General features: G+C 41.4%; 1 protein-coding gene across 7 annotated transcripts in view; it reads left to right on the top strand.

Annotated features, from left to right (window-relative positions):
• nrxn2b (neurexin 2b) overlaps window positions 1-27,386 on the top strand; it is a 360,890-nt gene that overhangs the window by 237,269 nt on the left and 96,235 nt on the right. The window contains exon 1 of one of the 7 annotated variants that reach the window (XM_048183468.1): window positions 21,926-23,225. The exons of the other annotated variants lie outside the window; for them this stretch is intronic. Coding sequence (XP_048039425.1) covers window positions 22,895-23,225 — 331 coding nt within the window. The 5' untranslated portion in view covers window positions 21,926-22,894. Of the gene's footprint in view, window positions 1-21,925; window positions 23,226-27,386 lie in introns of those variants that run through there. 7 annotated transcript variants of the gene reach the window in all.

Here is a 27,386-nt window from a genome sequence, read left to right as displayed (position 1 = left end):
ACACACATTCAGGATCATATTTGTGATTTTTGCACAGGTTCTGGCATACGCATGGTTTTATAAATCTGAATTTTCTTGTGTCTAGCTTTTATGCGTATGTACACTTTTAGGATGAAATCTATGTAAAGTTTTATAAATGAGGCCCCTGGTGTTTGTGTTTCTGTCTGGATCCATCTCTCTGCATGTACTGTACAACTCACATGTTTTCGTGTGTGTGTGTGTGTGTGTGTGTGTGTGTGTGTGTGTGTGTGTGTGTGTGTTGATGAAGATGTTTTCATGTGACGTGACACCGCTCACACTTTCTGCTCATTCGTTCCTTCACTTGTTTCTCTCCTGCGAATTCTGTCGTTCAGCTTCAGTTTGACAAACAGCCTTCAGCGTTAGTTCCTCCATGAGCTGCACCGGATCAAGGTGAAATGCGTCATGTGACAGACGCTCGTCTTCCTCTTCTGAGACAATGAGAACTTCACAAACTCGATCAAACAGACCGGACTGATGACAGAGAGTGTTTGTGTGCAGACACACACACACACACACACACACACACACACACACACACACACACACAGGGGTTTCTTTCTTTAATGTGTCAGTTTGGCTGTGAATACCAAATTCAGGGCTGAAAGATTTGTGTGTTTTCTTCTGCAGCTGCAACACACACACACACACACACTAATTTACATATAAATGAGGTCATACCATATATAGGCTTCTATAAAACACTTCCTGCTGTGTTTATGTAAACCAGTATGCAGTATGGTGATGTTTCTAACAGTAGCGTGCTTTATTGCTGTCATTGTTGTGTGTTTAATTCAGTTCCCCAGACGCCACAGTAAAATGGCTGCCACTGCTCCAGGTGTGTGTGTGTGTGTGTGTGTGTGTGTGTGTGTGTTCACTACTCACTACTCCTAATGTGTGTGTGTGTGTGTGTGTGTGTGTGTGTGTGTTCACTACTCACTACTCCTAATGTGTGTGTGTGTGTGTGTGTGTGTGTGTGTGTGTGTGTGTGTGTGTGTTCACTATTCACTACTCCTAATGTGTGTGTGTGTGTGTGTGTGTGTTCACTACTCACTACTCCTAATGTGTGTGTGTGTGTGTGTGTGTGTGTGTGTGTGTGTGTTCACTACTCACTACTCCTAATGTGTGTGTGTGTGTGTGTGTTCACTACTCACTACTCCTAATGTGTGTGTGTGTGTGTGTGTGTGTGTGTGTGTGTGTTCACTATTCACTACTCCTAATGTGTGTGTGTGTGTGTGTGTGTGTGTGTGTGTTCACTACTCACTACTCCTAATGTGTGTGTGTGTGTGTGTGTGTGTGTGTGTGTGTGTGTTCACTACTCACTACTCCTAATGTGTGTGTGTGTGTGTGTGTGTGTGTGTGTGTGTGTGTGTGTGTGTGTGTGTGCTAACTTGATGGGTTGCAGAGGACAAATTCTGAGTATGGATTACCATATATTTGGCCTTCACATGTCACTTTCACTTATTTCACATTTTTAATATAATTTAAATTGTAAAAGTGTGGTGAAACTGATCAGATAAGTTGAGACACATTCCGACCATGGCTGATGTCACTTCCTGTTCATCGCCACACAGGAAGGGTGGAGGCTAGTGACCCGTCTCTGAACTCATGACGGTTTCTGAACAGCAGCATGTGTGAGAGAGCCATTAATGTCAGGAGTGATCATCATCAGAGACACAGACTGAGTGACGCAGAGAAACCGTAGGGGGCGTTGACCCTTCACTAAGCCCCGCCCCCTCGCGTCTTCCTGCAGTCGCACCTGACGGCGCTCGTCTCTGTAAACGTGTGATGAGCAGAGCTGCGTCATTCTCAAACAGACCGTGTGAATGTGAGTGATTGTGTGTTCATGTTAGTCTTGAGTCACGTAGCGCTCGTCCTTGAAGCGATCAAATGAAACACAGCCGCTTACGAACCCTGACAGAGCTGAATATTTATTCTGAGAGCCGAATTGTGTCGGCAGCTGACTCATCACAACTAATGAATCATTATTGGCGTCTGGACACACTCGGCTTCAACAATCTGTTAAATGGCACAAAGTTTTCACAAAGACATCCAATATTACCACATTAAAGTCTAAACACACAGTGTCCATGAAGTTACTCCCGTCGAACTGTTGGTCCGTGTGTGCAGAACGGCAGTCTGGAGCGTCCCTCATCACGGCAGTGAAAGTTGCTCTTTCTAGAGTTTTCTCCTTCGACTTCACATTAATAATGAGCGCAGAGAGCCGCTGCTCTGAATATCAGATGAGGATGAGGAGCCCTCGTCTCAATGAAGGAGTTTAATTCATGAGGCGTGAAGCCAGATCAACCTTTAGCTGACCTCACGAGAGAGGGCGAGATCTCATTGGATGATTATCTCCACGGACAGCTCAAGTGATTATGATTGGAATAAGATGTTGGGCAGTTCTGTATTTTACACCTCTTGGCAAGCTCTGGAAGTCTGTTTTAGTGCGAACGCAACAGCGAAGGGCAGCGATAACCTTGCGTGGCGCGGCAGTGATGTTCATGAACCCTCGAGTTAAGAAAGCTTTAGCGATCATGTGTTTACGCTTCTTCTCCTGCAGGGTTTGCCTCGGCGCTCGTCGAACCCGAACCACAAACACAGCGGTCTCTTTCTCTTCATTCTTCAGATTCAGCTGGAGACCGCTGTGTGTGTTAGCGAGCGCTAGGAACGCTTTAACTGCGTGTAATCACTCGATGAGCGTCGGTCGCCCCGCTCGGAGGCCGCGAGGGCAGATCTGGCGACCCGCGGCGCGTCTGCCCTTCACATTCGCTCCGGTAATTACAGCCGTGGCTGATGAGGTGTGCTTTATTTCTCTTCTGCTAACAGAGGGAAAGACACATCCCAGAGAAACGCCGCTCGCTTCTGCTCCTGCTCACCGCTCTTCAATCACGCTCTCGTTTTCCCTGCTGAAGACCAGATGAGACCAGCTCCTGGCGCTAGCTGCAGTCATGTGGTCACTGCCTGTAATGGATCCTCCACAGTCATTAGCTGCTCTAAACTTCCAAACATAGAGTATGGCGGTAGCAACGCCAAGGTCATGGGTTGGGCCGGTCAGTTTCACATGTTACCGATCCGTTTTGTTGGCCATACCGTCAGCCGTGCGTTCTCTCTCTTCTCTCTGACACACACACACACACACACACACACACCTCCTCTCACTCAGAGCTCATAATTTTACTCATTCCCGCAGGTTTCAAGCTCCAACAAAAGTGCATGAACCACTGATCTGTATGACGGACAGAATCCAGTCGTAAAAGCTGAATTTACTGTGTAACGCGGAAAATTCAAATTTTGGATGAATAAATCAAAAGTAGGTCTAGATCAGCACACTTAAATCACTTCATGATATGGACTAGTGTCTGTGAATATTAAACTGCATGAAGACACGCGTAAACCTTCATCACACACACTGAAGCAGCGTGACGCTCGCGTGTCACTATATGAACACGTGAACTTCATCTCCAGAGCTGCTCCATTTCATTTGAGAAAAACTATTGTCATTTCATAAACACACAGAAACTTTAAGATCAAGGCAACCCGTCAAAATAAAAGTTCGGTATAACTTGTGACAGAAATATATTAGGATATAGTACAGTGTTACTATTGTACAGTATAATGTATGTCTTAATGTAAATAATAACAACAACAATACAATAATTATTAAAACTTTATTTTTAAAGCAATAATCACACAATTTTTCTTCCATGTTTTAATTTTAACAGTAAACGTCTGTTGTGAGAAAAAAAAAAAGAAGGGTTTGTGTAAATTTAATTTGATTAAAAATAAATTAATCTTTTATGCTTTCATTTGATTGCCAGAAAGACTAAAATTCATATCACAGATTATTGTAAAGAAATTAATAAATTAAGTTATTTTTTTTATTAATTCAATTACTTAGACATGTTTTTGATTAAATCATTCAAATGGAATCCAGAAACATTAAAACGGAAAACAGAATTTGGTTAACATTGAAATGGAATATGAGAAAAAAAAAAATATATAAATTTATTCTATTGCATTTATTTGTGCTGCTTTTTTTTTTTTCTTATTTTATTACTGTCTTTTCAAATTTTTTTAATGAAAATAACATTTGGCATTGCAGAAAAGCACATTTTTGTTTGTATATGCTGACAATTAGAAAAAAATTATTATCAGCAGGTCACGCTCACAAACAATCGGAATCGGCCAAGAAATCTCTAGATCAGATGTGTAGCTTGAATCCAGTGTAAGTTGCTTCGGATAAAAGCGTCTGTCAAGTGCATTAAAGTAAAGTCAGCTTCAGTCTCCTATAATCCAGGTTGAGCACATTTATCATTTAGTTTCCGACCATAATAATGCCATTTGTGTTTGTGCACAGGTGTGTTTACACCAGTTCAGACAGCTTTTAACATCACCAATGTCAAATGGCATACTGAGACCGATCATGAGGGATTACGATGGTCTGACCTGGGGCCAGTTGCAGAAAAATGGCTGCTAAATTAAGACCGTGTCTAAAGAACTAGACTGACCAACTAGCAATTAAGTAATCAGTCTTACTTTACAGAATCAAATCAAAACCTTTTGAGTTAAAGGTGCCCAAGAACATGTTTTCACAAGATGTAATATAAGTCTAAGGTGTCCCCTGAATGTGTCTGTGAAGTTTCAGCTCAAAATACCCCATAGATTTTTTTTTATTCGTTTTTTTAACTGCCTATTTTGGGGCATCATTAACTATACACTGATTTTTTCAGCATCTCCTTTAAGAGATGCGCTCCCTCTGCCCCACGAGCTCTCGACTATATATACATCGCATAAACAAAGTTCACACAGCTAATATAACCCTCAAATGGATCTTTACAAGATGTTCGTCATGCATGCTGCATACATGCTTCGAATTATGTGAGTAAAGTATTTATTTGGATGTTAACATTTGATTCTGAATGAGTTTGATAGTGCTCCGTGGCTAAAGCTAACATTACACACTGTTGGAGAGATTTATAAAGAATGAAGTTGTGTTTATGAATTATACAGACTGCAAGTGTTTAAAAATGAAAATAGCGACGGCTCTTGTCTCCGTGAATACAGTAATAAACGATGGTAACTTTAACCACATTTAACAGTACATTAGCAACATGCTAACGAAACATTTAGAAAGACAGTTTACAAATATCACTAAAAATATCATGATATCATGGATCATGTCAGTTATTATTGCTCCATCTGCCATTTTTCACTGTTGTTCTTGCTTGCTTACCTAGTCTGATGATTCAGCTGTGCACAGATCCAGACGTTAATACTGGCTGCCCTTGTCTAATGCCTTGAACATGGGCTGGCATATGCAAATATTGGGGGCGTACATATTAATGATCCCGACTGTTACGTAACAGTCTGTGTTATGTTGAGATTCGCCTGTTCTTCGGAGGTCTTTTAAACAAATAAGATTTATATAAGAAGGAGGAAACAATGGAGTTTGAGACTCACTGTATGTCATTTCCATGTACTGAACTCTTGTTATTCAACTATGCCAAGATAAATTCAAATTCTGATTCTAGGGCACCTTTAAAAAAAGTTATGACCAATTTTGAGGCAATAAGACTAGTCACTGTTTTTTCCTAGCAGGAATTATTTGTTGTGCCGTTTTTCTTGCCCATAAAACATCTTTAAATATCACATGAAATCTTTTGCCGTAACCACATTCCCTCAGTTTCACGACTGAACTCTGCCGGTCGTCTCCGTAGGGTTTCCCCCACCGCAGCTTTTAAAGAACGTGTCCGTGAGCGCTCCGAGCTTTAGAAACACATTAGTTTGAATCCAGAAGCTTGACTTGAGTCTGTAACTGTGGATCTTCTGTCCTGCCGCTCCATTAAGGGTCAGGAGTTTCCTCTCAAGAGCCGCTGACAGGAAGCTTGAGCAGGAACAGTGATCGATGCCAATCTCCCAAATGGATTTCAGGCTGCGGAGGGGCTGCGCACTATGGATTTTTACACACACACACACACACACACACACACACACACACACACACACACACACACACACACACACACACACACACTCACTCTTGGCACTGTAACAGCATCAGGCTGCTGAAATCAATCCGGAGCTGTCATCTGCACATTGATCCGAGGCCAGTTTCCATCTCGCCGTGGAGCTGGTCTGGGCTAATGGACGCCGTCGAATCCAGTCTTAATCTGCTCAGAGACTTTAAGATCTCGCATAGAGTCGGCGCTAATCTCTCCTTTGCCTTCAGCCGTTTAGATATTAAAGTGATAATTGGTTCCAGCAGGCGTGAACGAGTTCTTTAATTGTCTACAGTAACAGTCAATAAGGCATCAGACGTCAGATTTATGGCGAACCTCAGAGAGGTCATTTACTCCTGATAACTGTTACTCAGTGTTTTAACTCTATCTGTGTGTGTGTGTGTGTGTGTGTGTGTGTGTGTGTGTGTTTACTAGTGAATGTGTGAGCGCAGTGCTTCTGAACACTGTTGCAGTGAACCGACAGAATCAACATAGATCAGATGAAAGAGGAAACATCCACACAATCCTGATCTCTTTGTTCTCACGGCATTGAGAAGGTCAGATTCACGCTGACACACACACACACACACACACACACACACACACACACACACAAACACGCGGCTCAATCTTACAGAACATCAAGAACTTGCTGGCGTAGGAAGCTTATTGGTTACGAAGTGGTCAGGTGACTATTGTGAGTGTTTAGTGTAAGCATGTAACACCATTTCCTCCCTCAGAATAACACAGGATGAGTGCCGGAGGACGAGGGAGCGAGGGATGCGTGTGGACGAGGCTGCGGTTCCTGATTGATGGCCTCTATTGTTGACTGGCTTTTCTTGGCGCTGTGTGTAATTTCTCCTTGATGTTATTACAAATGAGAAATTACTCCAATCCATTAGCACAGGACAGTAAACGATGACCGGACGCGGCGATAAGACACGCGGTCTGTCGCTCAAACTCCAGTTATCAGGTGGAGAAGGACGCGTCCGAGTGAATGAAGAGCTCCGTGACGGTTTAACGGCCGCTCGTCGCCAACATTCATTACTGTTTTTTCTAATAACCGTATTGCTTTTACATGTTTCTTTTTCAGATGTGTTATTAAAAACAACAGTGTGAAATAAAACGTGCTCCTGTACGAACGATGGGAATCTTCATTAAACCCAGCACTAGGGAAACTCTGACCTCTCGTGGCCACATGTGCCATCTTTAATGTTAATCTCATTATTTTAATGTTTATCCACAGCAGAAACTGAAAATATTCAGTATATTTTCATGTGGTTTGATGTCTGGTTCGGAGCTCGTGGTGGTCGTGACGTCACTCTGGGTCTGTATTGAGACTGCAGACGGTGAATTCTGTCTCGTGTGTTCAGAGGAAATCAGATCTCGGGGAGTTTCAGCTGAGAGGATCGATGAACCGGCGCTGCAGAGCTTCATCCGAGACGCTTCAGATCCAGTGGAAGTGCACTGAGCAACACACACACACACACACACACACACACACACACACACACACACACACACACACACACACGTATCCTGCAGGCAGAGGGAAAACGTTCAGAATGAAAACACAAACAAACTCCTGCACTTGCTCTAGCGAATCATTTCTCCTCGCGGCCAACTGGAAACCAACAAAACTCCTCAGTCTCGAGGCCGTTTAGATCATTCTGAAACATTGTTTATTATTAAAGTGATTGATGAACGTCTCGTTCAAGCACTGATATCAATATGAAACGTTGTAAACACAACGACTGCTGAGCGATCAGAACGAGGTGTTGTCATCATCACTGCAGTGCTGAACTAAACTCAACTCCCAAACAGAGCGTTTGATCAGCTGAGAGCGATCCTAAAGCAGCTTAAATCTTCGATTCTGCAATAATGAGGTTATTACAGTCATCTGAGCCGGAGATTCACATGACGGCTGATGAACAACAGCTTAAACTATTACGGAGACGCAAGTTACTTCTGACTGCAGAGCAGAAAGATTGAAGGATGAAGCTGGTGGGATCATCCAGAATCACAGTGGTCAGGATGACCAGCGCTGAATGAGAAAAGCTCAGACAGATGGAGGAGGAGAAAGGTGAGGCGTCCCGAGAGCGACCTCTTCAGATCCTTAACGAGAGAGCGGACAGATATCAGATCTCCTCCGTCCGTCCAGAGACTCGCACGGGTCAGGACGTCGTGTTCTCGGTGGAGGACCAGATGCGTTTGTCGTCTCATTTCGGAAAAGCAGCCATTGACTCTTATTCCTTGTGAGGCATAAATTATCTTAGACATCCAACATTAACACATATATCGATTTCATGGCCTTTAGTGATATTTTTCACACACGAGACAAACAAAATGAGTCTTGGTTCAGTAATCTCCTTGAAGAGGATGCTTCAGAAATCCTCAGTGGTTTTTGACACTCGTCTCCGAATAAAACTGACCATTTCTTGTTTTTCACTTAGCAACGTGTGAAGATCAGATTGCACTGGAAAAACACCAGAACCCGTCTAAAACCAGCAGACCAGACCGAGGCTTTAGGCTGGTTTCTACGGCAGGGTTCTTTCTGGACCGGTCTGAGACGGAGGAAGCTTTAATTGCTCATCTGCAGCTGATCTGAGTTCATCAGCGGAGAACAGACAGACCCGCCGAACTGAGACCGGCTCTCGGATTCTGCTCTAATTGGACTGAAATCTGATGCCGGAAGATAAACGAGTCCCAGAGAGACGAGCAAACCCAAATGTCTTTTGTACAGGACGGCGAAATGTAATTTGCGTGAGCCGTTGCATTTTAATGCCGTTTTCTGAACATTTGTTTGGCGATGATGATGTTTGTGCTCTTTCACACACACCAATCCCAGCGGCCGTGCCTACAGCAACCAGAAGACCAATTAGACTAGTTTTCCTGTGTGTGAGCCGCTCTGGAGACGATACGAGACACCTTCCCCTCTGACTCCACATCACCACACAACACGCCGAACGAGTTAGTGATTGATGCGTTAATAAATCAGACAATCAGCCTGAGAGTGTGTAAATAACCTGAGAACAGTGATGTTCTTCCTCCACATCTCGTCTTTTTATGCTAAAGCATTAGTTCAGTTCAGAATTCAAATGTCCTGATAGTTTACTCTCCTCCATGTCATCCAAGATGTTCATGTCTTTCTTTCTTCAGTGGAAAAGAAATGAAGGAAAACATTCCAGGATTTTTCTCCATATAGTGGACTTCACTGGGGTTCAACGGGTTGAAGGTCCAAATGTCAGTTTCAGTGCAGCTTCAAAGAGCTCTACATGATCCCAGACGAGGAATAAGAGTCTTATCTAGAGAAACCATCAGACATTTACTAAACATTATATGCTTTTTAACCACAAATGCTCGTCTTGCACTGCTCTGTGATGCTCCACGCGTGACGTAAACCTCCAACTTTAAAATTGTCCGACACCATTTAACACCTTTTTACCTTTTGACTTAATCTTTACTTTGTAAACACTGGATCGGTTCTTCCTCCTACATCACGCGTGACCTTTCCAACATGATTACGTCATGCGTGGAGCATCACAGAGCAGTGCAAGACGAGCATTTGTGCTTAAAAAGTATATAATGTTTATTTTTTTAGAAAATGTCCGATGGTTTCTCTAGATCAGACTCTTATTCCTCGTCTGGGATCATGTAGAGCTCTTTGAAGCTGCACTGAAACTGACATTTGGACCTTCAACCCGTTGAACCCCAGTGAAGTCCACTATATGGAGAAAAATCCTGGAATGTTTTCCTTCATTTCTTTTCCACTGAAGAAATACATCTTGGATGTTTATAAAAGCATAGATAGATGCACAGCTCAAATAGAGATGATCTGTGACTGTACGTGAGGATCTTTTGCAGATTTTCATTACTAGTTATTTAGTCTAGTGGTGATGTGGCTCATGTTTGAGGCCGATTTCCTCTAGTTGACAGCGGGGCGTAATGATGGCTTGTGTGTTTGATGGATGAATGAAGCTCCTGTAAATCCCACTCGCTGTATTTATAGACCCTCGTAACGCTCTCACCGTAATCACACCAGGATCTCTGTCAGAGGTTTGAATGTGTGTGATTCAGTTCAGTGCTAATGACGGATTCGAGCGATGACGGTTCATTCGAAGAGATCTTCAGTGAGAGAGTTTAAACGACATTCACATGTAGATCAAGAATTGTAAAACAAAATCTCCAGTCATTAAAATAATTCAGCAGTGTCCTGATGCATGCACTCTGAATCTGTCGAATGTGTATTTAATAGTTTTAATAGTTTTATATATTTATTACTAACTTTAACGGCCAAAATGTCATATTTAGGCATGATTTCCCTCACTGATGAGTGATATTTGCTGGAGACTGACCTCAGCGTTTACTACACACGAGCAGAGAGATGCGAGCGCCGTATGGCATGTATATGTTGGCGACGCATCCGTTTATGATGTTTTTCGCTCGTCGTCCGGCGGGATGGAGTCTAATCATTCCTGCAGCTGCTTGTTTGAGGAGCGATGTGAAACAGAGACATTTGTTCAGGGTGTTGTTAGCACTCGACTGTAATCAAAAGTTGGAGAGTAACACACACCATCTGCCCGGTTTCTACCTCACGGCGTCACTAACGACACGTTAGCGCTGAGGTCTCCTCCGCACGCGCTCTGGATGAAGGACAAGATCAATAATGCTGCAAACAAATGCAGATTTCACTGTTTGGGTGTGATTCAGACTGTCGGATCGTCTCAGTCCTTTCAGACTTTTCACTCGGCATTTATGGCAGCAGCTGTGTTTCCACATCCCGTGTGTTCAAGAGAACAAAATCATCACTTCCTGGTGCAAAATATCGGTAATAAAAATGGAAGTTGCTCTTTCTTCCTCCATCATAAATGAGTCGGTCTCAAACGAAAATCAATAAACGCTGTCATGTGATCTTGCGTTCGGATGCTGGTGTTTGGGAACACAATCGTGTGAGAATTAAACCAAATCATTCTGGCGTTTCAGAACCACAAAACCAACATTTGAGATGCTGCGATGTGATTGGTCCACTGGTTAGTGCAGTTATCCAATCACAGCCTCTGCTGAGGCAAAGTCACATGACAGATTTATTCAGTAAATGAGTTTCCGTCGTAGTTTATGCGCAGGTCTGCTTATCGGATAAACAAATGATCAGCCTGAATTAAGCACATACGTTTTTTTGCACACATATTTTTAAGAATTTATCTTGCCGTTTCCATCCAGCATTTTTTGTGAGATATCCCAAAATTTGCATACAGGTAGGTGGATGGAAACCGTTGCAGTCTTCTCTGGTGTCTCTGATACCTGTGCATGTTTCGCAGGATGATTTTCGGGGTAACTTGGCATAGATGTGGGATTTCTACTGGAATAATTCGGCTGACAGCTGGTTTGAGAAGTTAGATGTGATCTGGCAGCTCCATTCTTGATGATCAGGCCCGTGATTGAGCGCATGTAGAAATGAGCAGAATTAAAGTGTGTGTCTGGAAAGGGACTTTCCTCTATTTGCATCAGAAAATCTCACGCAACGTTAGCGCTCGCTTTATGATGCCCGTGTGATACTGCGGTGTTTTAGTACAGCTTTGGAAGGACACGATTTTCAACTCTTCCTTCCCCAAACCTTTTCTCTCTCTGTCCTCAGCAGTCATAATGATTTCCAGTGGCCGGCAGAAGTGAAAAATCAATTTTCGTCTCTCTCCAGCTCTTCTTCAGTGTCTATTGGATTATTTTGGGCTGAATTGAGCGTGGTCACCGCGGCCTCACGCTTCTCGTCTCTTAATAACAGCCCGTTCTCTATCGGTTCCAGCGTTCGTGTCTGATCAGACAGCCAAAGCTCCTCTGAATACATATTAATGCCACACAGACTCGACGAGCCGGTTGGGTTTGGATTAAAACCATCGTTGCGTGACTTCATTGAGGGAAACCTCTGCTTCTTCTTCTTATTAATGTGTTGGAGGGGATGGTGGTGGAAATGTACAGCCAAGCTCTTCACTGATAACAAGAGAAGAACAAACTGACATGCATGTCAAATCGTAAAATGTCTTCAATTCGGTTTGAACTCATTTAAGGTTTATAAAAAGTCTTAACAAGTGTCTTAACCTGTAACCTGTCACCCCACTTACTGAGCACAGATGGTTCATGAACGGGGGTTTGTCTCTTCTTATCCCTCTGGGAGCGAAAAATTGTACGTTTTGAAATTTTAATTTTTTTGCTTCATTGGAATGGGATGGAACTTGGTGACGTTTGTGGCATTATCTATATGAACACACAAAAACATCATGGACATGATTCGGATATGTTAAACAGCTGAAAAAAAGGTCACACTCCTTTGTGACTGATAACATGGTAAAATTGAGCCAAAAGACTCAAATAAGAGGTTGAAATCAGATCAGACCCAGATTTATTAGGCTGTTATGAAGCATTCCTGTTCACTTTTGTACAATTTGTATTGAATTTTGATGTTATGTGTGACAGAATGTCCTCCTCTGTGTTCAGGTTTGACTGTAGTGAAATTAATGCATAAAACCGACACTTCAAAGCAACATTTAAACAAAAAAAAAATCTAAAACGTGACAAAAAGTAGTCTTTGAGAATGTCTAAGTGGAAATCCAAATCCACAACTTAATAAAAATAAGTTTTTATGTCTCAAAAACACTTTATAGAACTATACGGGCATCACATTATATTACATTCATTTTTCTTTTTTTACTCCCACCAGATGGCACTAATCTACCTTCAGAAAAATGGGATTTGAAATTTGTCTCTATTTTAACAAAATAATTTAAAAATATATATTAGAAAAAAATTCGATGTATTATTTTCAATGGGGAAAAATAGCTCATAAAAATTGTATAAATATTGCATAGTATCAAAAAATCCTCTCAAAATTCTACATAATAATCAAAAAATATTATTGAACAAAAATACATTACTTTGGTTTTCCTGGAAAAAAAAAGTTACATTTCAAAGCTTCAGTCACTTGTGACTGTAAAGGAGCCAAGTGTGACCCCTAAACAGAGAGGACCGGAGGGTTAAATCAACACTGATCATTGCAGAAGCAAAGTAAAAATGTTACAGAAGTTTAAGTCTACTATCAAGCGAATGTACTGAACTAAACACTTTGGGCCAGATTTACTGACAGCTTACACCAGCGCAAACCCTTACTAAAGACACGCAGTGAGAGATTAGCGCTGAGGAGGCGTGGACGCAGTTATCTTTGCGGATGAGCTTATTACATATGCATTTGTAGGAGTTTCCCTTTCAGACACTAAATTTATGGGAGGAGAGTATTTAAATGAATCACGCAATATGATTCAGTAATGTTTGTACTTGTCAGTTTACTGGTGTTCGCCCCATTATTTAACGCCCAAAAAAGCGTGTCTTAAAACAAACGGTAATTTGCGCTGCGCTCGGTGGATTGTGTTGATCATTATGGAAATGAGATGTTGTGTCTGTGTCTAAATCACCATCGGCGCTTTTATGGAATTGCGCTTTTAACGCAAATTTGCCTTGTTTAGTAAAACTGGCCATTTGTATTATATACAAAATATATATTTTGGAAACTAATTTGGACTCTAAAATTGCTATAAATCAAAACTGTAGGACTAACCAAGATGTGTCCAAATTTGACAGATAAACTGGTTAATTATCATTTCTAGAGCTCTTGAATTTGGGGATGGAAAAACAGGAATCACGATACGGCCTAATGTGATTATTAAAGCACAGAAATTATTTTATTTGTCCTACTATGGTAGTCAATGGTGCCCCAAAGTGGCCTATTTACAAACATTCTTCGAAATATCAGCAGAACAAAGACATTCGTACAGGTGTGGAACGACATGAGAGAGAGTAAATGATGACAGAATGTTCATTTTTGGGTGAACTGTCCCTTTAAGCTTGCAGTTATCCTGTTTCACAGTCGAATATTTGCCTGATTAATTAAGTAAAAGAATCTGTGTGTTCCGTATGGACAAACATTTCATTTGTGCAGCTCTTAAAAAAGGGCTTGAATTTAATTAAAAACGCTGCAGAAATCAGATCGGGATCTCTGAGAAGAGTTGAGATCTGACACTTTACCGTGATTTCTCTTCACAGACTTTAATACATTGAGATTTCGAGCTCAGTTTGGGAGATTGTTTCTCCTCTCGTCACTCATATTCACCCGTACTAATGACTACATCTGCACAGACGCGTCAATCAGAGTCGCTCTAATCGCCTCATCCGTCTTACTTTAGACCGGCCTGTGTTCCTCCTCCAGGAGACGCTCAGATCTGGAGGACAAACGGACCGGAGCGTCCAGCTGCGTTTGACCTCTGCACTTCTGAAGTTCTCTGACAGCTCCACACACGTCTGTAAACGCTCGAGAAGTCTCGTATCTTCTGTCAGCTTCAGGAGAAGTTTCTGGAGGTCTGCGAGACCCACCCGAGTGAGTTCAGAAGGACACGAGAACGAACAACAGCAGCCAGACAATGGAAATCATCAATATTTCATCGCATTTACAGAGAGAATCTGCATTAATCTAGAGAACTGGAGATGTTTGTGTTCCAGTGAAGCTCACATCTACATCCACAGGATCAGACGTCATTAATGAGAGAGTTTCGTCGTGACCCGTTCAGTCACTGATTCAAACACGCTACGACAGTGTCTTTGAGCTTTTATATGCACTAATACAACTACTTGCATTCAGATATTTTACTAAGAAAAATGAACCATTGAATCAGAAGTTTTGAATCAGTTCACTGAAATGGAAAATACTGAATCATATTGATTTGCCTAAATGGTCAGTTTTTACTAAAGCATTTTAATGTATGAAAAACGAATCATTGAACCAAAACCTTTCGAGTCGATTCAGTTGGATGGTTAGAAGTGAATCACAGCTCTTATTCTGTCTCAGTTGTGTCGATACAGGCTCGCCGTCATCGGTTCACTGTAGCATCGTGTTCATCCAGAGCGTTTAATAGAGCCGTCTGTTTATTCATGATTCGTCTGTCATTATTTAACTAAATTGTCAAATTGACACGAGACATGAATGCAGTGATTTTAGGTCATGTTTCGCTGGACTTGTGTGATCACTCCAGTGATTTCTGTTCATTCATTAGTCCCGCATGTGTTTGATGATCATTGACTCACTCATGTGTTTGATTCGATTAATTCTCCAGGTTGAACACAAGTTGAGCTCGTTCGACAGCATGTGTGGCGTCAGATCGTCTCAGCTGGTTTTCTCTGGAATAACCGCTGAGGTGAAGCTCTTACCGTGGAAGTAAAAGCACTTACAGTAATTGTTCTGTTAAATCTTGTGTGTTACTCGAGCTGTAAAGCTTTAAATCATCACGTCTGCAGTCATTTTAGTGTTAATGACACAGTTGAAAAGCAGTATATTTCACAGCTTGCACAGAAAAGCTCAGTTTTCACTGGCTAACATGCGTATTGTTTAGATCTTGTGGCTGAACTATTGAAACAGTGAGCATTCATCTACTTTTTTTTTTTTTTTTGGAAAATAATTTGTGGTATCATAAACATTATGTCACAGTCGAGCTTAACGTACTAAAGCTGGATCTTAAATGAGTGAACGCTGATTAACTCCACGCGTTTCAGACTGCAGCGAACCATTTCAAGACATGATTCATCAGATAATTGGATGCATCAGGTGTTTGTAGTCAGATCTGCGGTGTTTCTGTCAGAGTTATGGATGGACGTGTCGAGTGGTTCATCATCCCTCGCTTCACCTCCGTGTCCTTCAGAAGAGCTGAATCTGAATCATTTGTTCGTTTATTCTGTGAGTCAGTGAATCTCAGCACAGAGTGAGTCGTGATTCTGATTCTTCAGCAGCTGGAGGAGGAACCGTCTCTCTCTCTCTCTCTCTCTCTCTCTCTGTCTGTCGTTCATGTTCAGGTCCATTTTATATGAAATACATTTTTCAATTGTGGTCTTCTAAAAAGGCATCTGAAAAAATAAACTAAGTGCGATGTAGTGTTGTCAAACATATTGATTTTTCAATACATATCGATACAGAAATATCTGAAACACTTCCAATACTCATTTTCCTCAGAATAGACACACGACTGCTCTCTCTCTGTCTCATCTCGTTATAAACCGCCTCGTTTCATTTGCTCCGCATGAATATTGTTGGTGTTTCAGAGCTTGAATTTAGTGTATTGCGCATAATTTGACTCGTTCCTGCAGATTTTGTTCTCACGCTCAAATTGTGCCACATAAAGCCTCCTCTCTGCACTAAACTGAGTTCTTTATTGCTGCTTATTGCTCTTAATCAGTCAAATACACACAAAATAATGTCAAAATGCCAGTTCTGTCTGAAGTGAACATAAACAGTTGAGAAAGAAAATGCACGTGTAACAGTATATTGGATCCGTGCATCAGCTCTTAAAGTGACAGCAGCCTAATAAACCTGCTGACAAATTATGAGATAATATTAAAAATATCTATATGGCAGATTTTCCCTTATGGTGTCGATGTCAAAACTGTGGCCAGTGAAAGTGCTGAGTGGCTAGTCAATGCTTTTTATGTCATAATTTTGATTTTTGATCTCAGTTATGACTATATAAAGTTACAAAACCATGACCCATATGGAATAATTTATCTTTTTATTCTGTTTGAAGTCAAATAATTGAACTGATGTGATGTAATTACTCGATAGTGATTTGCACTCAAGAATGAAAGTCAGTGATGGAGATTGAAATGTTTGGTTGTTCTGTTGAAATGTGAGCTGGACAGCGAGATGTTCTGGTCCCAAACTTCAGCCGGAAAGAGGAGCGTCAGACCATTACAGACACAGACGCGCCGAGGGGAAGGAGATCATGTGGAATGAGCCGTAAAGCTGTTACCATGAAGTCTTAAATTAACATCTAGACAGAAGCCCAAACCAGCGGCGGTCTGAGACAGAGAGGAGATGTGGAGTTTCAGAGAGCAGTGGAGCGAAAACTCTGAAGATCTGTCTGAAATCTGATGAAACACACACCTGTGATCACATGACAACCGTCTGCGGCTCATCAAGCACGTCAGCTGACAGGAAGACACTGAACACGCTTCATATTCAGTGATATTACTGACACTGTCATGAGAACTGAACTCAGATCAGGAATGACTCACACACTCAATCAGCTGAATCCACATCAGAATTATGAAATCATGACATACTAGGTCATATTCATAAGATGAAAAGTACGATTTAAAAAATTAAAAATTATGATTTAGTATGTCGTAATTTCAATTTATGATATAATTTCGATAATTGTTTATCTCATAACTATGACTTTTTATGTCATAATTTCGACTTTTCATCTCAATTCTGACGTCATAATTTAAAAAAAATTTTTAATCTCATAATTCTGTCTTTTTATGTCATAATTTCTACCTTTTCTCTCAATTCCAACTTTGTATGTCATAATTTCAATTTATTATATAATTTTGATATTTTTTTTATTCTCATAATTGACTTTTTGTAATAATTTCGACCTTTTATCTCAATTCTGTTTCATAATTATGAGTTAGTATGTCATAATTCTGACTTTTTCTGTCACAGAATTGAGCTGAATAATGACATTATTGTCTTTTTTACAGCTGAATTTTAATTTGACTCATATTTCCTGTACATTACCGTGAAGCTGTATATTAATATAGTTATTTTGTGAATATTTTGAGTCTTTTGCTGTCAGTTTATTAATGAATCTGCTTGAGGCCGAAGTGATTTGTCTCAGTGATTGGACTGTCCTCACCTTGACTCCGCCCCTTGGCCAATCAGAACACTGATCCCTCTCACCTGCGCTGCTTCTGAAGATCTGACTCAGACCGTCTTGTGTCTCTTCCGCCGTGTGTGAGGAGTTTAGTGTAAACTCATTAGAGGAAAGATGCTCATTAGGAGAGGAGAGAGGGATTGTGGGTAAGCTGACAAGAGCAGCTCATGTGAAAGATGAGGGATAGAAGCTGAAGTGACAGAGAAGAATGGAGACACACTTGATTCAATTCATCAGAAGATCTGAGAGAGAAGCTGAGCTGAGCTGAGCTGAGCTGAGCGTTCCCACGTCCTGAACTCTTGCTGTGTGACACGTGATCACATGATCGAGTGTTTGAGGCTGAGCGAGTGAAATGCTGGTCAGACTGTGGTTCTGTAACATTTGATGTGCTCAGACACACGAGTGTCTAACGGCTTCATGAAGACACCCTGAGATCACTGTTAGTAAAACACACTGACACAACAGCAGGGCATTCTGGGTGGTTGCTAGGGTGTTGCTATGCAGTTGCTAGGGTGTTCTGGGTGGTTGCTAGGGTGTTGCTATGCAGTTGCTAGGGTGTTCTGGTTGGTTGCTAGGGTGTTGCTATGCAGTTGCTAGAGTGTTCTGGGTGGTTGCTAGGGTGTTGCCATGCAGTTGCTAGAGTGTTCTGGGTGGTTGCTAAGGTGTTGCTATGCAGTTGCTAAGGTGTTCTGGGTGGTTGCTAAGGTGTTGCTATGCAGTTGCTAGGGTGTTCTGGGTGGTTGCTAGAGTGTTGCTATGCAGTTGCTAGAGTGTTCTGGGTGGTTGCTAGGGTGTTGCTATGCAGTTGCTAAGGTGTTCTGGGTGGTTGCTAGAGTGTTGCTATGCAGTTGCTAGGGTGTTCTGGTTGGTTGCTAGAGTGTTGCTATGCAGTTGCTAGAGTGTTCTGTGTGGTTGCTAAGGTGTTGCTATGCAGTTGCTAAGGTGTTCTGGGTGGTTGCTAGAGTGTTTCTATGCAGTTGCTAGAGTGTTCTGGGTGGTTGCTAGGGTGTTGCTATGCAGTTGCTAAGGTGTTCTGGGTGGTTGCTAGAGTGTTGCTATGCAGTTGCTAGGGTGTTCTGGTTGGTAGCTTGAGTGTTGCTATGAAGTTGCTGGAGTGTTCTGTGTGGTTGCTAGGGTGTTGCTATGCAGTTGCTAGGGTGTTCTGGGTGGTTGCTAGGGTGTTGCTATGCAGTTGCTAGGGTGTTCTGGTTGGTTGCTAGAGTGTTGCTATGCAGTTGCTAGAGTGTTCTGTGTGGTTGCTAGGGTGTTGCTATGCAGTTGCTAGAGTGTTCTGTGTGGTTGCTAGGGTGTTGCTATGCAGTTGCTAGGGTGTTCTGGGTGGTTGCTAGAGTGTTGCTATGCAGTTGCTAGGGTGTTCTGGTTGGTTGCTAGGGTGTTGCTATGCAGTTGCTAAAGTGTTCTGTGTGGTTGCTAGGGTGTTGCTATGCAGTTGCTAGGGTGTTCTGGGTGGTTTGCTGGGGGTTACTGGTGCTATGACTGAACTAACGGCACTGCTAACATAACAGCCGTCATGTGTTTTACCCTGGTATTCTGGAAATAGCAGAAGAACTTGTAAAAACTTCCAGATGAAATGTGGAGCTGGTTTAATGAACAACTTTATGAGTCTATTTTAAGAAACACAGTTAATGAGGGAAAAAATAGTCACAATTGTTTGTTTTTCTTCAAATGGCCTCATAAATGAGATGCGTTTTAAGTGCGTGATTAGTAAATGAAGGCATTCTGAAGTTTAATTTTGTGAAAATAATCACGTTTTGCCAGCTGCTCTGTTAATGAGTCACGTTAACTGTGGAGAGAGAAAGTTATATATGAGTTTTATGATGTTTAGTGTGTGTGTGTGTGTGTGTGTGTGATTTATGAGGACACAAATGTGTATAATGACATGGGTATTACAGTGGTATTACGGCGTAAACATGAAATATGAGGACATTTCATGAATCCTCATATTTAAAATAGCTTAGAAAACATTCTGCATTTTTACATTTTTAATAAAACATTTAGTATGTTTTTAATGATGGTTAGGTTTAGGGCTAGTGTAGGGGAGAGAATGTACAGTTTGTACAGTATGAAAACCATTATGCCTGTGTGTGTGTGTGTGTGTGTGTGTGTGTGTGTGTGTGCCTAGTTAACCTCCTCTTATAAAAACGGTATAAAAATAAATGTAATAAATGTTTCTGTTAAACAGTTGTAGTGTAAACAGTTAGATGCTTCCATCGGCTGAATATCACAGGTGTGAGTTGTTGTTATGGATCATTAGATATGTAAATCCCCTCCGCCATGAAGCTGAATCTGGCCGCGGTTAAGATGTTTCCGGCTCAGATCTGCAGCTCCAGACGTGTGTTTGTGCCGGTGGCGTCTCGGCGGAGCGTGTAATGGAAGGGGAAGGCTGTTCAGATCAGGTGTGTGTAATCGCGTTAGCTCCCAGCGACCGCGTGTCCGCTGCCTTTTGTAGCGCCGGGACGCAGGTGAGCAACCGGCGGCGGGTCCAGACCCCATCCGGTGGAGATTAGAAACGACTCTCGGACGTGGAGCGGGCGCGAGTGAGATCCAGTGCAGATCCCGTCATCATATCCAGATGCGAGTGAGATTCATTTGCATCAGAAGTGTCTAACGAAGCCACTTCAGGTTGATCTGAGCGCGTCGTCCTCCTACTCAGCGCATCATCACGGCTCTTTACAGCTCAATGTGCCGTTTCATTTTTACAGCCGCTGTATTTTTAGCTGATGTTTTTCTCATAAATTATCCATGTAATTATTCTTTTCAAATGAAACACGTTGACAGCCATTAAAACTGGTCAGGTCAAGGTCAACCGACTGACTTTCTGTCGCTCTTGTAAAAGGTTGAATGACGTGTTTCTCTCTCGTGCGTCAGGAACAGAAGGTGTCCTCGTGCTGCTCTGTTAGTTTAGCGGTTAAATTGTGTTTTTTTGTGTTTGTGTCATGATTATTTTACCCACAATGCTCCGGAGGAAGGTCTTTGGTGTGGTTATGACATCATCCAGCAGGTTATCAGACCCGTGATGACCAGCCAAACCTTCTGCCGGATTCTCCTTCAGTTCTCTTCTTCTTTCAGCCCATTTCCATCACGTCAGAAAACAATCATGCTTTTGTGAATCATAATAAGAAGTTGAAATTATGGCATACTAAATCATAATTATGAGATGAAGTCAAAATTAAGACTTTAAGAACACAAAATTGATATAAAAAGTCATAATTATAGCATTAAAATGTCAATTATGGCATTAAAAAGTGGAAATTGACAAAAAGTCATAATTATGACATTAAAATTTGAAATTGATATAAAAAGTCATAATTATAACATTAAAATGTCAATTATGGCATTAAAAAGTGGAAATTGACAAAAAGTCATAATTATGACATTAAAATTTGAAATTGACAAAAAGTCATAATTATGACATTAAAATTTGAAATTGACAAAAAGTCATAATTATAACATTAAAATGTCAATTATGACATTAAAAAGTGGAAATTGACAAAAAGTCATAATTATGACATTAAAATTTTAAATTGACATAAAAAGTCATAATTATGACAGTTGTAATTTCAATTTTTTTTAAAAAAATCTTATAGTTATGACTTAGTATGTAATAATTGACTGATGATTTTGATATTTTTGTCATAATTTTGACTTTTAAAACCAAAACTGACTTAGTATGTCATAATTACAAATTTTAGTCATAATTGTGACTTTTTAAATCAAAATTAAGACTTATGTTATTATGACTCTGTATGTTGTAATTTTCATGTCAGAATGAAAGCTTTACCGCTGTGTTTTGTCATGGACTCAAGCGTGGTCAGATCTGCAGGTCTTCAGTGACAGCAGCTCTTGGTCACACCAGCTCTGTGTCTGTGTCTCACACTGTTCCTCCATCCAGAGAGATCCTGATCCTCCACACTTGATCTTGATCTTTCATGATGAATGGCAGTGTCTTTCCTCTGGGAATGTTTCTCTCTCTCTCAGAATATACATACACACACGGCTTGTACTGTGACTAAATTATCCATGGAGTGTAGAAACCAGTAACAAGCGCGTGTTTCCCTGAGCGCCTCCCTCCCTCCCTCGCTCTCTCTCGCTCCCTCCCACCTCCTCCGTTCCTCTCTCTCTGTCCGCAGCTGTGTCTCGCTCTTTCTCTCTCAGTCTCAGGCTGTGCTTTCACACGAGCGGAGCGTCTCGTCAGCTTCAGCACTGCCACATCTCTCTCGCGCATCACTGCCGCGGTCGCCGTCACTAACAGATAGATCGGCGTTCTGCGAGAGGATGGAGCCTGTGATGCTGCAGGGTCCCGTTTCATTAGCGTGAGTCCTTCTCTCTCTCCGAAGGAACGCCGCAGAACACCATGAATGGAGATAACGGATTTACCCAGGCAGGAAGATAAAGTTAATCAGACCTTGAGAAGCAGACGAGGATCGTGGGGAAGAGGAGCGGCTTGCTTCGGTGATGAAGCTGAGAGGAGACGGCCGGATCGGTGTTTTGCTCTTCCCATCTCGGAGGCTGGAGTCCCTCCTGCGTGATTTATTTTGGTTGGTCTCTGGTTTCAGCTCACGTCTCTGTCTCTGCTCGTCTCTGGAGGTTTGATCATCCGTCGACAGGACCGCCTCTCGTTTCTCCTCCGGGGGCTCGTTCCCTGCTTTTCTTTCATTTGTTTTGTTTTTTCTTTTCCCCTCCGGTTTATCCTTGCGTTTGAGTTTTTATCCAGGATGGTGTGTCTCGGCACTAGCGTTCTGGACTTTAGATGGATAACCTCTGCAAGCTCTTGGCAAACTTGAGGATCAACCCGTCAGGATTCTCGTTCGGTTGAGGCTTTTGTTTGTCGATGTAGATCTAACTAGAGGTTTGTTTTAGTTTATATTAGTTTTGGGAGGTTATAACTGCACCACATACACAGTTTTCCTGTTTTTTTCTGCTTTCGAAGGTTGGCCGACCTCATCTTTGGATTGCATTGTGGAAATTGTCTTTTTTCATCCCCGAAGGTTTTTTCTGTTTGCAGTTTTTTATAATCCTAATCAGCCACGATCGTTTGTGTTCCTCATGATTGAGGCATTTTCCCCAGCTGCGGGAATCTAGAAATCATGGATACCGGCTTGGTCTGACATGTCTTCCTGTTTTTGTCACGTGAGGAGGCGTGGCATGGAAGCCCCGCCCCCTTTCTCTTCCGCCCTCAGGGCTTTGCTTCTGACCAGTGGATTAGTGCTTTACCCACGAGCCCCAGCCGTAGCTCCGCCCAGGGCCTTCTGGACCAGCGTGTCCGGTTTATGGAGGCTGGTTCTGTCCCTGGCGCTGCTCACCTTCCCCGGCCCGGCGGTCTCGGCTCGAGTGTCGTCCAGTCTGAGCACGACGCATCACGTTCACCATTTCCACAACAAGCACGGCACCGTACCCATCGCCATCAACCGGATGCCCTTCCTGACGAGGGGAAGCCACGGTAGGTGCCAGAATGGCGGTGTTCCCTGTATTGCAAGGTGTGATTCTTTATTTTTTATTTTAAAGATTTATTTTTTGCCTTTATTGAGATAGTAATAGAGAAGCGAAGTGGAAGCGAGAAGGAGCCGGGATTGAGTCAGGACTCAAACTCGGGTCGATCAATACGCAATACGTACATCAGCTTTGTTAGAAAGGTGCATTTTTTGGGCATTTTTGCCTTTATTGAAATAGGATAGTATAGAGAACTCATATGAAGGGAAGTGGAAGAGAGAATGGGATGGGATTGGGAAAAGTACAGAGTTGGGAATCAAACTTGGGTCAATCAATATGCAATATATACATCAGCTCCAACAGAAAATCCCCAGAGTTAAATCAGCTCTGCTCAGAGTACATGTGGTCCCTCTCTAAATAGTGTTAAAATAACACTGAAGCAGAGTTAAATTTAATGAGATAATTAAGCAATTAATTAAGTGATGATTGCGCATTAGTGATGAACACCTGCTGTTAACAAGCAGAGTCACTGAAGAAATAAGAAAAAACACAAGAACTACAACTGACTTCAGTCAAAGCCTTATTAATTGCTTAATTATCTAATTAAATTTAACTCTGCTTCAGTGTTATTTTAACACCATTTAGAGAGGGACCATATGTACTCTGAGAGGAGTTGATTTAACTCTGGGGATTTTACCGTGTGTGATTTACATTTATGCATTTAACAGACAGAGCAACTTGTATTGCATTCAAGCGAAATGTACTTTTTATTGGATCCTTGGGAATCGAACCCATGACCTTGAGCTACAGGAATGAGTCAGTCTCAGTTTAGTTTGGCTTGTTCTCCTGCAGCCAGTGCATGAACATGTGCTGAAACACCAGTGACATTGTGAAAACTGGACTTCTGTGAGCTCAGAGACGACAGATTCTGGGGCAAGGCTGTAAATCCAGATTTGTGTAAGGAATAATCTTCCTTTTTAGCTGCACATTGAGCTCGAGCTGTGGAATCTGCAGAGAGTCAGTCAGTTCATATATGAATAGAGAATCCTCACACTGGCAGCGCTGCAGTGAATGTTTGATTGAGCTTCATCTGACTCGTTACGTCTCTATATTTGTTCTCTCTCTCGTTCCTCTCGCTCTTTCTCACCTCATTGATTCAGTTCGGGTTCAGTCAGGTGTTGACGTCGTCCTGGCAGCAGTGAACGCAGTCGTGCTGAACTGTGTCTGTGTTGGTGATGATTGTTCTCAGCTCTTAGACGACGACGGTTTACTGACCCGTGTTTAGTCAAACCTGCTCGCAAACGGCCTCCCCCCAGCCGCTGCATGCAAGATTAGATTGCAGTTCTCTTGCATCTTCGTTTGCACAGAATTTGCATAATTAATGTAGAGGCATCCCGTGGAACCCTAAACGCGCTGGAGTCTGACGGCTCTGGGTGAACGTTCAGCGTGAGCCTCGGGGGGAGCGAAAACAAGAAAACAGCTTGAGAGGAATAAAAATGATAATGCTGTGAGATTTTCCGCTGGAAGTTTCTCAGAATCGTTTGAAGTGTCTGTGCTCTTGAATAGAGCTTCATAAACGCCCTGAAAACACTGACCCCGTGCTGAACCGTCTCGTGTTGACGGTGGTTTCTAGTTCAGCGGGTACTAACGCTGGTTCATGTCTGACCGCAGGCGTCTCTTGATGCCCTTAAAGCAATCCTTCTCAATCTCTCCCTCGTAACAAACCCGTGAGACTTTCTTCCTTCAGTAGAACACAGCAGAGATGCCACATCTCATTCACATCAGGTTTTGAACTGATCCCAGATAACACAAATATGTTCTGAGAATATTTGACTAACATTCCCATCGAATTATAAAACGTTATTTCTGAATGTGTTTAAAATGTTTTTCTTGGTTATACAAACATTAATGGAACATTCCATTCCTCAAACATTATGGAAACGTTACTTTTGAATGTTCTCTGAACGTAAGTAGTAACATTTAAAAAACGAAAAGTTTCAGAAAAACATATAAATAATGTTTTTGTAATCTAACATTAGATAACTTTGAACAAACATTTTAATAACGTTACCGGAATAACGTTATTGGCTGATGCTGTTTTGATGCACATTTGAGAGCTGAACATCTTCATGAGTAACAGTTTGATCCGTGTAAACCCTTTCAAACATTCAGGGTGTGGCGTTACGTCCAGACTGCGCTCGCCCATAATTCCACGTGACTGCCCTCTTCATGTGTCAGTGTGTGTTTTATTTATGACAGCATCAATCCAACACGGCTGACGAAAGTGTTGAAGCACCTCATGAATATCTCGCTCCAGGAGACATCTTGAATATCTTGCGTTCCAGGAGATTCATTCAGCTGATGTAAGAATGATTCAGGAGTTATTGATGTGTTTGCTGTTGTTCAGAGCTTTCTTCTACAGTGTATTGTGTTGATTTATGCTGGTTTTTTGCTCAGCTGCTGGTCAGCGTCTGGAAAGAGCGACTCCTTTAGTGAAGTCTCACAATATGTTCTGAGAACGTTTTACTAACGTTCAGTTATGAAAACATTATTTCTGAATGCTCTTAAAATGTTCTAAAATGTCCAGTTTTTTAATGTTTTAATTGGTTACGTGAACGTTAGAGAAACATTTTGAAACATTCGATTCGAAGTATTATGGGAATGTTACTTCTAACATCTTTACTCCATCTGAAAAAAATAGTAACGTTAGAAGAACGTCCAGCTAAAATGTTTCAATAAATGTTTCATGAACGATGTATAGATAACGTTTTGAGAACATTATTAAAATCCAGATAACTTTAATTGAACATTATTGACGTTAAAGGATTAGTTCACTTTCAAATAAAATTTTTCTGATGATTTTCATCCAAGATGTTCATGTTTTTCTTTCTTCAGTTGAAAAGAAATGAAGGTTTTTGATAACATTCCTGGATTTTTCTCCATATAGTGGACTTCACTGGCCTCCAAACGGTTGAAGGTCAAAATTACAGTTTCAGTGCAGCTTCAAAGAGCTCTACATGATCCCAGACAAGGAATAAGAGTCTTATCTAGAGAAACCATCGCTCATTTTCGAAAAAAATACAACTGTATATGCTTTAACCCTCTGGAGTCTGAGGCTGATTTGGGGCTTGGAGAAGTTTTGACATGCCCTGACATTTGTCCTGTTTTCAGTTGTTCATAAACATATTAATGGAAAAAGTGTCATTACACTGTATTCAGCACAAACTAGGCTACAATAATATGTGAGGAACATGTATGTACATGTTATGCGTGGTTATTGAAAAAAACAAAAAACTTAAGTCACTGAAATAAGGCCAAAAAATATATTAAATCTGTGTTCACAAGACTTTTGGGTATTGGAGGTTGTAGACTAGAGTTTTTGCTTCAGAATTATGTAAAAATTATGCTGCCTACTCCTTCATATAAAACAATATATTGATTTAGTTTTTGTCAAGAAACACAGTATGTGTGGAGGTGTGAATCATCATGAATAATGGGTGATTCTCACCTGAGAAGACAAAAGAATCACATAATAATGACCTGAAATGACTTGCATATTAATGAGGCCTTTCAGTCAGGTAGGCTGTGAAAAAAACCCTCTGTAATCATGTCTCAGCTCATCATAAACAGCAATACTGTGAAATATTATTACAATTTAAAATAATGGTATTCTATTATATTCTTTAAAATAAAATGTATTTCTGTGATGCAAAGTGTCTGAACAATTATGTTACCTCTATGGCATTTCATATAGGCTTTTAGCTTAAAAACATGCACATTTGGAGAAATATTGATGGATTCTTATATATTTATGTCAGTTTTCTACATAGAAGAGTAATATTTATTGTCATCACTATGAGTGCTGGATACTGTGTTTTCAATTCATACTTGCAGCCGGAGGGCGCTCTCTGTACACCTTTAGGCCACAAATTCATATAAAGAAGAAAAGGAACTAGGAACTAACGGCATGTCTTCTAGAGATCGCTAACCATTGCTTTAACATCCAAATAAACACTTTTCAAGACAATAAATACACGATTGAGACGATGAATGCATGTATTGACTGAATTTGCGTCTGAATAGCGCTGGCTCCGTGGGCGTGGCCGCATTAGCGGATAATGAGCTGAATCACAGAATTTTGACATGGCTCTCTTTTCATACAGATTACATA

This window comes from Megalobrama amblycephala, linkage group LG3 (genome assembly GCF_018812025.1).
Source record: "Megalobrama amblycephala isolate DHTTF-2021 linkage group LG3, ASM1881202v1, whole genome shotgun sequence".
NCBI classification, from domain to species: domain Eukaryota; kingdom Metazoa; phylum Chordata; class Actinopteri; order Cypriniformes; family Xenocyprididae; genus Megalobrama; species Megalobrama amblycephala.
The sequence above is the reverse complement of the archived record's forward strand: the minus strand, read 5'-3'. Positions and strand labels throughout refer to the sequence as shown.